The following is an 11,338-nucleotide window of genomic DNA, read 5'->3' on the forward strand; positions in this document are numbered from 1 at the left end:
CAGGTAGTCTCCAGATAGGTTTTTAGCACATTATTTTTTGTTATTCCTTATGGGACATTATTTTCCAAGATGTTTATTAATTGTGTACATTGTGAGCTTGAGCAGGAAGAGTTAAACATCTTGTGTTATGAGATGTTTTCCACTTAAATAAGAAGCAAGGCAATATTCCTCAGATTATTACGTTCATGCTTTCTAAAAACTTTTGTTTCAAAGGTTGCTGGCACACAGCTGTATGACTGGAGTCTTCAAGGATATATTGCTGTAGAAGCTCTTTGGAAGGATAATCCTAAGAAGAAGAAATCAGGGGAAAAAGGTGATAAGGTAAGAAGTCTGAATTTACCACTGCCTTTTCAGAAAAAAAAAAATTATGAACAGTGATTTTGTTCCACTGTGACTTGGCCTTTATTTCTAAAGAGAAATTTTTCATTCTCTCTTTCTAAACTGTGGAAAAACATTAGGCTTACTTCAAGCTAAACTTTCAGAAATGGTCTTTGGAAGCTTCCTTTAGTATAATCTGATGCAGATAAGCAAACAGAGTTCTAGGAAATACATGTACATGGCATAGTGAAGCATAGTGTGAGAGACTGAAGAACTGAGCAAGTTGATTAAATGTGTGCCAGAGAAAGCCTGTAAGCTTTTTAGGTGTTTTTTTTAGCTGCTGCTTAAAGAAAGAAAAGTCCAAGTGTGTAATGTAAAGCTTCTGTGGTTTTAAATTCACTTCTAAACTCACTGTGAGTGGGAGAGAGGTGTTTTGAAGACAAAATTGCACTTGGATAGACCTTGGGGATAGGACCAAGTTCCCTTGGTGAGGCTGGGTGTAGGACTAGTTCCAAACAAGCTGGGTTGGGGAAATGTTCACATGTCCTGGCAGTTGCTGAGTCTTCTGAGAGTGAAGACTTTCCTCAGTGGATACTCATCCTGTATTCGCCCAAGGCACTTCAGTAAATGAACCTGAATAATCGAAGGTTGGTTAATCGTTCTGTACCTTTCCTAAAATCTAGGCTGTCAAAAAGAAACTCAAAAAAAGAGGCAATCTTAAAATATTTCAGAAAGACAAACTGACAGCATTAGTAAAAAATAGCTGAAGTTTTTCTTTTATTGTGTCCCAGGCTTTCAAAAGGGAACACGTGGTTGTTATTGGAAGGCAAAAACTTCTGACACTTTCATTTTGCTATAAGGCTTATTCAAGCACTTGCTCCCTCAGCAGAAAAACAAACAGCCTGCAGAATTGCAGAGACCACTAAGTAAACAGACTTCCTTCTCTTCCTCCTTGCAGAATCTTTGAATCACACCCCTTAGTTGCCAAAACAGGTTACTTGCACAAAGGAGCAAAATGCTCCTTAATGGGTGTTCTCCAAAAGTTCATCTCGTTGTTCAGGTACTGTTACTGTGAACTGCTGCTGTGTAGCTTGATGGATTGGACAAGGTACAAAAACCCTGTGACTCAAATGAAGAAACAGTACTTGGTCACTTGATGAAACTGCTTGCATTTCCCAAGTTCTCAGTTCTCTGACCACTGAGGCAAACAGCCTTTTACTGGTGCTTTGTCCTCGAAAGTTCCTCAAGAGAGGGTCCTGTCTCTGCTGTGCAGAGAAGCTGAACAGCAGCTGTAAAAAATCACATGCTTTTGTCTAGAATGGGGACTGAGAAGTGATTCTAATGGAAGAAGTTTGCCCTGAAGCTTCCTCTAGCCTGAGTTGGTGAAACCCTACAAAATAGATAGTTGAGAATGTGGGTGGGAACAGATGGGTTTGGTTTAGGTTTGTTCCATATGGAAATAATCATACAGATTATTAGTGCCACCAAATCAGTATCAGCTTTTCAAGCAGAAGAATTTCTGTTTTAAGTTCATTTTTTATTGGAGGCTTTTACTTATACAAAAGTGTCACGGAAGAAAATGCTTTTAACTATCATATGCTAAAATTGGCAAAGCGTTGTAGAATAGATTCTGTGACTTCTGTCTTAATTTGACAGCCTTGTGGAAAAATTTGGTTGCTTTTGTCTATGTATTTCTTACTGTCATTCTAGGCAGCTAGATTCCTGAACTAGTGAAGACAGGTCTAAATGTTACTCTTGAGTTGTTGTTGCAGCAGATGTAACCCATTTCATGAAACTATGCCAGAGCAAAAGATGTTATTTTTGTTTTTGTGACATTTATACCAGCATTTTCCTGTTGCTACACAAAGGATTCTTGCAAATAGTCAAACAATATATGGGTGGCTCTTTTTGGCTTCTGTGAATTTGTTACGTTGCTCATAATTTGTTTGATAGTCATAGGTAGCACAGCTGTGCATAACTTCATGTTTGTGCAGCAGTATGTCATTAAAATAAATGTGGTATGTTAATTTTTCTGAAGGTTTTATGAAACAAAATCCTGTGCCAAATTGAGGTCATATCAACTGAATTCTGAGTTCTGCCAAGAAAGATGAATTCTGGGACCTTCTGTGCCTACATTTCAAAACACTGTGGCTGCAGCCCCTCCATAGAGCAAGTCAGTCAGATAAATGTTTTTAATATGCTGTTGAAGGATGGAGCTCTTCAGGATGTCAGGATAAAATCTCTCTGCTAAAACTGAAGCACATAGAAAAATAATTTTCTTCTCTTAGTTCTCACTTTGTCTTGTCTCTATACCATTCAAAGACTTTTTAACAATTTTGGATTCTCTCTCTTCCAGCAACATTGAATTGGGCACTCTTGTTTTTAGTGAAGTGGCCAAATTGTGTAAAAGCAGAACAGCACTACAGCTCTAAGTACACCCTTCTTTCAGCCCTTCTTCCTTTTTTCTTGTGTTTGCTCTTTCCCACTTTGGCCCAACTAGTAATGTAATCTCACAGAAAACTAATTTGCCTCTCAGTTTCAGAGACTGAGAAACTTTTATGGCATATTGTTTGGTTTTCATTCCTGTCTGGTGTGCTGATGGACACCACCAGTGACTTAACAATACTAATATATGATACATAGAGCTTTTAAACCTGTATGTTTTTATTACACATGCAAAATATATAAATATATTTATATAAAAATATGTTTAGAATCTATCTCTATGGCAATCTCTGGGTATTTTATTAAGTGCTGGCTGGTTACAAAATGTCTCCAGGTGCAAAGAAGGCTCAGCTTTGGCTGATTTCCTGTACTTGCTTAGAACAAGTGTCAAGGAGATTGTGGACCAGAACCTTCCTGACCTGAAAGCTTTATTGAAAATTGTGGTGTCACTATTTTGGCTGGGGAGCCTCACCGTCAGCATCACAGATTGTGACCATAACAAACCTTAAATAGTGTCTAAGAGAGTTTTGAAGTCATATGTATTTTGGTCATCTTTTAAAACACAACATAAGCAGTTGAGAGAGTTTCTTTCTGCAGAAAACGCCTGTCAGGCTTGGCTTTGGTAGGTTCTGAATAGGCAGGCAAAAGTTTGGTCATCTCAACTAAAAGAGAAACATCTACTTCAGGCAGAAAATGCTGTTTCCTGTCACATGCCCTCCTGTTATTGTTTGGTAGTAAGAATAAAGACAGTGTGAAACTTGTAGGAACTATTACTTCTTTTGGAGTGGATCATTAAAGGGCAGTGGGGAATTTAGATGTGCTAGAAGTGGGATGGACAGAAAGAATGTACTCTGCAAAAAGTTGATCTCTCTAAGGGCAGCTTAGAGCAACATTTTTGAAAGTACTTCATATTTATGTGAGAATTAAGTTCAAGGTCAACTTAAGTAAAAGAAGAAGGAATTACTGATTGACTGGGGGAGGATGAATAAGGTAAGGCAGTGATGTTCTCTTTATTCCAAGCAATACATTGCAAACAAAAGAGGACAGAAGGTAAAATATTAATCTGTGAGGCCAGGTGAGCCTTTGTTTTTCTTTTGCCAGCTGCTTTTTTTTTTTTTTTTTTTTTTTTTTTCTGGTGGTCAGACCTTCCCTCTCAAGAGTTTCCATAGGCATAAAAGATACATACCTATCTTACATACTTTTGAAGTTATAATTGCTAAGATTAGTGTAAAAGGGTCTGGCCATCTACAAGATTTCTGAGGTAGTAACAGAAACTTCTGCACCTGGCTCGGCTGTAATGTAAGGGAGAGAGGCACCACACATGTGGGGGATTGACATTTAGCTGGTTTCCTTTGGGGGGGTTTTCTTTGTAGGGAAGGAGAATTTTCAGAGGAATCATGGTGGGTTTTTTGCCAAGTTTGTAGTTTAAAATTTAGGTCTCAATGTATCTCTGTTAGATGCTGTGTGAGCTAAGCTGGGGTGGTTTTTAATCACTCATGTACTGAAACTGTACATGTTAGTTCCAGTGTTTTTTTTTGTTTCAAATAATGATTTTTTTTTTAATCCCAAGGAATCCCTATGTATTGAACATTTGATAATTAATGTATTATGGAGATTTCTTATGAGTCACCTTTCACTTGAAACAGAAACACAAAAATGCAAAATATTTCCTTTTCTGCTGTGGAATAGCTCTGATGTGTGAACTCCTCTGGCCACCCAGATTTGTTATGGAGTGGTTGTGTTGAGCCAAAAAGTAGAAAGACTGTCTTGAATATATTCCTTCTTCTGATTATGATTCTGATTATGAGAGGGTACCCTGGCACAGAGGAAGTCTGTCTTCTGAGTCATTGAGCTAAACACATTTTTTGCTTCTGACCTGGTTTTGAGTGTGCTAGAGGACTTTGGCACTTTTTTCTAGAATTACATGCCTGTGCCACAGGAATTCCTTTTCTGGCTAACTCACATTACTGCTTGAGTTGTCTCACTTAGGCTCACCATTTACACAGTGGGCATACACAGTGGATGGAGTTACAAACTTCTTAATTGCTAATCCAGCAAATGACTTTGTATGAGGAATGATAGTCTATCAGTGGATTGGCTTGAATTAAATAACTCAGGCTTAATAGTTACACTGAAGGCAAGCCCTGTGATGAGATCTCCTGAGCTCATAGAAACAAATGAATTTAGCAAGACCCCTGTTCTCTTGTGTATGTTGCTTCAGATTGTTTTCCTCTTTCAGGGCATTAAAAAAAAGCTTACCTAGACAGTAATTACTTTTTACAAGTTAAAACAAGAAAATTAAAAAACACAGGCTTCTCTGTGAGGAGTTTATTTTTAGTTCATTTGTTCAGAATTGAGTAAACTCTGAGATGAGGCATCGTTAGTCAGATTATTCATTGTAAATCTTAGTAAAATGTCATGACTTTAAAGTTCCTGTACAGGCAAATTACAGAATAGATTATTATTTTGAAATGGGTGTGGTTTGTGGATGTGATTTCCTCTACTATGAAATATCCAGGGTAGTAATCAAAACAAAATGGATTTTTGAAAGAAAGAATTACCTTCTAAAGGTCTTGCTAGGCATTTTTGGAATAAGACATATAAGAAATATCTTCATAATAATCTTGATATATTGAGTCTGTATCTCCAGCACAGCATATGCTGGATTGCACAGACTTAGTGTTTTATTATGTTTAATAATATATAAATTTGACCCATTCTTTGAAACATTTTACAGTCTATTCTAGCTTCTTTTGCTACATTTCCCATCACATTTAGTATTATAGAATCACAGAAGGGTTTGGGATGGAAGAGATCTTAAAGATAATCTAGTTCCAGCCCCCTGCAGGAGCAGCTTCCACTAGATCAGGTTGCTCAGAGCCCCATCCATCCTGGCCTTGAACACTATCAGGGATGGGGCATCAACAGTTTGTCTGGGCAGCCTGTTCCAGCACCTCAGCACCCTCACAGCAAAGAATTTCTTCCCAATATCTAATCTAAACCTGCCTTCTTCCAGTTTGAAGCCATTACCCCTTGTCCTGTCATTATAGGGCCTTCTGAAAAGTCCCTCTCCAGCTCTCTTGTAGCCCCCTTTAGGCGCTGGAAAGCTGATAGAAGTTTTCCCAAAGCCTCCTCTTTTCCAGGCTGAACAATCCCAACTCTCTCAGCCTGTCTTTGTAGAAGAAGTGCTCCAGCTCTCTGATCATGTCCCTGGCCTCCACTGGATTTGCTCCAACAAGTCCACATCCTTCTGATGTCACAGGCCCCAGAGCTGGACACAGCACTCCTGGTTTGCTTCTAAGACCTGCAGACCAAAGCAGACCTGCTGCCCACACTACTTCTGAAGCAGCCCAGGACATGGTCGGTTTCTGGGCTGCAAGGGCACATTGCCAGGTCACGTTGAGGTTTTCATCAACAAGCAACCCCAAATCCTTCTCCCCAGGGCTGTTCTCAAGCCATTCTCTGCCCATTCAGTGTGCTTGGGATTGTCCCGACCCAGGTGCAGGACGTTGCACTTGGCCTTGCTGGACTTCATGAGGTTCACATGGGCCCCCCTCTCAAGCCTGTAAAGGTCCCTCTGGATGACATCCCTTCCCTACAGCATCGTGACCACCACGCAGCTTGGGATTGTTGGCAGATCTGCTGAGGGTGCCCTCGATCCCAGTGTCCTTGCTGCTGACAGAGGTGTCAGTGCCGGTCCCAGCACTGTCCCCTGAGGAGCACCACTTGTCCCTGGTCTCACTCAGACATCAGGCTGATGGCTGCAGCTCTGAGTGTGACCATCCAGCCAATTCCTTATCTGCCAAGTGGTCCATCCATCAAATCAATGTCTCTCCAGTTCAGAGACAAGGATGTCCTGCAGGACAGTGTCAAGTGCTTTGCACAAGTCATAGATGACAACAGTCACTCTTCCCTTGTCCACCACTGCTGTAAAAGGCCACCAGATTTGTCAGGCGCGCTTTGCCATTAGTGACGCCATGTTGGCTGTCACAATTTCTTTATTTAAGTCATGTTGGTAAAAATAGCCCTCTAGAATAAAGAGGAAATGCCATTTAATTTCCATGTGTAGAATTTAAGAACAATTGAGGGTGGGTGCCCCCTCTGATTATTTCACCCAAACCCCTAATCAAAGCAGAGACAATATTAAAATCAGATTTGGTGGTTCAGGCCTTATGTAGTCATGTGTTGAATATTTCCAGGGGTGGAGATTTAGAAAGTTCTCAGGAAAACCTGCTCCAGTGATCGGTGGTGTAATACATTTATATAATTTTTTGCCTTTTGATTTAAGAGAAATTTGCCATGCTCCTCTGTCCTTTTCTCCCTGTCCTTTAGATGTGAACCTTTGAGAAGGACCTGGCTCTTCCAAATATGTAAATGCCCATTAAGAAATTGTGTTAGGTTCCCCCTTTGTCTGGTCCTCACAAGTCTGAACACATCCTCATCTCAGCTTGTCCTTGTATGTGCTTTAGTCCCCAAGCCATGTGTGTGGCCCTTTAAGTATTTTTCAGTGGATATCTATTTAAAGCTGTAATCAAATGCATGTTTGTTATAGCATCTTGGCAAAGAGATAGACCAGACCCTGTAACAAGCTTCTCTTCATTCTTTGATTTCTGTCATTAATGTTGGGGAAAGTGTGAGAACACCCTCTAAAAGGATATGTGCTAAAAGAGACCTATTGTATAAATCCACACAGAATTCAGAGAATGCAAAATAGCAACTACTCAGTGGGTATTCATCCTCTGTTATTAATACAGGCAAAATGATTCAATTAAAGCACTTCTGTTGAAAATACTTGTTCTTTCAAATCTTTTAATTGCTTGGCTAGCTACAGGAAGACTAAAGTCTAGAAAGTGTTTGGTAGAAGATCATATTTGAGTGGGTTATACTGAATTAGTCTCATGAAGCACTTGATTTTGTGAGATATTTTTGTTTCAGCTTTTGAAGAGGATTTCTGTTCTGGTAAAAACGTTAATCATGGATTGCCTCAATTGAAATGTTGTGCACTTTTTTTCTTCCTCAAGGGTGATGCAGTGGGTGACAAGCCCCTGGAAGTCCATGCTGCTTCAAATAAAGAGCAAACCCAGAAGTAGAATGCTACATCACCTGGCATCAAACAGGTAAAGGATAAAGACTGGTAATAGTTTGTGGCTAAGCAGCAGAGCAACTGGGAAAAGCTGAACATTTTCAAGTTTGACTTGTAGTTTTTGTCACAATGATTAGGAGAGTGTGGACAGATAATTTTATTTGTCTTAAAATTTATCAAGAATATATGTAGTCCTAACACTGTCCAAGTTAAGAAATCTAAATTCTTCATCTTTAGAGCATAACAAGTAAATATATGTCTGTTTGAAGAGTTCTGAATTAATTGAGGAAAGCCTTGTGATTGTGGTGTTGGTTGGTTTTGGCCTTTTATTTTCTTTTTCATCTTCCCATTTCTGCCTCCCATACCAAAAACCTCTTTGCCTTTTTTGTCATGTTTGTACAAGTATTAGGGTGGGGAAAGAAACCTCTTCCCTGCTGATAAGTTTTCTCTAAAGTTTTGTGAGTGCCAGGGTACAACACTGCCTTACAGCCTGTAAAAGTCCATGATGTGCCTGACCTTTCATGTTCATGCAGCTCCCAAATGAGTCCTGTTGGGAACAAAAGGTGGAGGAAATGAAGGCAGCATTTTCCAGGCTCTCCAAGGCAGAAACTCAAGTTGAGATACCAGTTCTGACTTGGCCTCGGGGCTGTGTTCTAAACTCAAGCCAGTCCTATGATTACAGTTTCTAGAAAAGCAAAACAGAAACATCCTCTTGACTTTTTAATGATGGTTTGGTTCCATAGGATAAAAATTGCTCTGTATTTGAGACTTATTACAAATAATTACAACATAATTGGACATAATTTAGCACAAAATGACAGATGTCTGCTCTGTTATCAGTTGATAAAGAATGTCTCTTCTGAACATGTTTTCTGCTTGCTTCTCTTTGCCCTGTATTATTTTTGCATCATGTAAAAACTTACTTTTCATCCAAAAGTGAACCTGGCATTATAGATGCTCCTCATCGTTTTTGTATGCAGTATTGCATTTACCAGAAATTTTTTTTCCTTACTGCCAACTTGTGTAAATAGAGTCCATATCTGGCAAACTGCATCAATTTTTGTTTCCATGCACTAGCTTCAGTCACATCTGTTTGCAGATGTGGTGGAATGCATCCATCTGCTGAGCAGCAGCGTTCCACTGCTACATGGGCAGCTTTAAAGATAACCTAGTTTTTAATGTTGGCTCCCTTGAAGTGTTTTTAATTGCTATTGCTAATTCTCACAACAGCAATGTGAACTTGTTGTCTGGCTGATCTACTGAGTACCTTAGCTTTCCCTTTAGAGCTATGAATATAAAGTCTTTAAGAATACATATTTTCCAAGTGGTTTGTAAGATAGTAATGTAAAATAAAAACTAAAAAAAAACAATAGGAGGATTTTTAAATTATTTTGTGTAAAGAATCCCAAGAGAACTGAGAGGAAGAAAAGCCTCTCTAAAATTCATTGAAATATTGTGCTCCTTGTCAACTAGGACAGAGCTACTAAATGATAAAAACCCAAGAAAACTGAACTTTTGTTTGTGACACTGCACAAATACCAAGGTTCAAACAGAAATCCATAAATTGATTTTATTTTCTTTTAGAATTTCTTGCTATGAATATAATTTCTCCTAGGCCTTTATTCACTTTTTGAAATGTCAGCCTTTTGCTTCAGGCACATTTTCTTTGTTTGGGGAAGGTTTTAAGAGAGTGAAGATAAATTGCTCAGGAGCTTGAAGTACCTGAGTGCTCCTGGTTTTGAAACCTACATGCTTCACCTCATGTTGTTTGTAGAGGAGGCATATGAAGGGAACTGCTGGATTTTTGACCTAGGGCAACCAGATGGTGAAAGTTCAATTCAGTATCAAGTTCAGCTGTTCTGCGGGGGTGGCAATTTGTTACTTGTGCTTGAAATCAAATCCTGTCATTTAACTCCATACCCCAGTCCAGATGTTTTGTTGGATTCGGGTGATCCCAAAGGTTGGAGAACATTGCTATGATCTTTGAAAAGACACATTTTTTAATTCTGGATGAGATCAGTCCTGAAAGCCTCACTGCATTTTCAAATATTGGTCATATTCCTAGTTGAATGTGGTTGCTAAAATAAAGACAATCTCATTTCCTCAATGATTTGCCACAGCATGGGTCTCTGAACTGGGAATGGTCAGCCAAGGACAAAATCATATTGGAATGAAGACAGCAACGTATTTCTCTATTCCAAAAACCAGCAGCATTGCACCTCCTTTATTATTTAGTTTGTTTATCATCAAAAATGATATGCAAACTCCAGCTCAAACCACATCCCACTATGGAAGAAAAAAGCTTTAATTTTATCTAGCTGTTGCATTTGGGAGTTGCACGGAAGTGGCAGGGTTTTGTGTTTTTTCATGAAGATGGCATATCTCATTTTCACTCTGTTCCAGATCTATATTTATGTCATTCCATTTCTTTGAGTTAAATCACCCTAGTCTTACTCCAGAGTAAGTAAGATTAAAAAAACATGCATTTGATAGGAACTTCTCAAAAAGAATTCTTTTTGAGAAGGTTAGTTTATTATACAAGATTCTAGTTGGTGTTTGGTTTGAAGTGTTCTCTTTTGTCTTTCCATTTAGTTCAACTATGGGAATCGAGTCCTCTAGAACAGACAGGATCATTAGTGCTCTAATGTCAGTAATATGAAGAGTTAAATATCTCAACTGCAAGCAAATTGGTGTTGAGAATGTTCCTCAAACAGATTCTGATCAACATGCCACATCAAAGAAAAAAGTTTTGATTGCACTGTAAAAATGAAAAGACCGGGGATAAATTTAATTCTGCTTTCTCCCTCCTTTCCTTTCCCCCTTAATCTCTGTCCCCGTTCTTTGTTTGTAGGTGAATAAAAATATAGATATGAGCAACAATTTCCCAAGAAAAAGATGAAAACCATCTGAATCCATTTTGAATGTGACTAATCTGCCTTCTGCCTCAGGACAGTCTGATGATCTGCTGCTCGGGCTTCTGGTACGGCTTCTGTGAAAGGACACTACGTGTTTTGGGTCAGTCTTGAGACTTCGTCCTCTGTTCTGCAGTGGGACTCAAGGCTGCCCATGCTTGTCCCATTGCAGGATCAACATTGCAAGTAGCAAGTCTCAAAATCCCTCAGTTTCTTTATTATTTATATATAAAATAAAATTCCAATTACAGAAAATGGTCCATTTTTTCTCCTCCTCCTGTCTTCTTTAAACTCACGGATGCGATGCTTGCACAATCTGAGAGGTTCTCCAGGTGGTGTTGACAGCGCCTGTATTTTTTACCAGCGAGGAAAGCTGAAAGTAGTAGGATGTTTGGCTAACATGAGCTCACGGAATTGGGAATGGGAACAGTTACAATGACTCTTGTGTTTTGTCTGAGCCCCCCCCTCCTTTCTATACAAGTCCTCTGTCTCATCAGTGCCAGCGGGAGGTGTGTAATGAAGCATCTGTGAGTTCCTGTCTGGTGGATGGATGGGAATGGAGCTGTTAATGCTTGTTCTT

General features: G+C 39.2%; 1 protein-coding gene across 1 annotated transcript in view; it reads left to right on the forward strand.

Annotated features, from left to right (window-relative positions):
- The window catches only part of APOO (apolipoprotein O), a 28,300-nt gene extending 17,282 nt beyond the window's left edge, over positions 1 to 11,018 (forward strand). The window contains exons 7-9 of the mRNA XM_068179865.1: positions 214 to 321; positions 7,785 to 7,880; positions 10,698 to 11,018. Coding sequence (XP_068035966.1) covers positions 214 to 321; positions 7,785 to 7,853 — 177 coding nt within the window. The 3' untranslated portion in view covers positions 7,854 to 7,880; positions 10,698 to 11,018. The remainder of the gene's footprint in view (positions 1 to 213; positions 322 to 7,784; positions 7,881 to 10,697) is intronic.
- The last annotated feature ends 320 nt before the right edge of the window (positions 11,019 to 11,338 follow it).

The sequence above is a fragment of the Anomalospiza imberbis genome, chromosome 2 (assembly GCF_031753505.1).
Source record: "Anomalospiza imberbis isolate Cuckoo-Finch-1a 21T00152 chromosome 2, ASM3175350v1, whole genome shotgun sequence".
Taxonomy (NCBI): Eukaryota; Metazoa; Chordata; class Aves; order Passeriformes; family Viduidae; genus Anomalospiza; species Anomalospiza imberbis.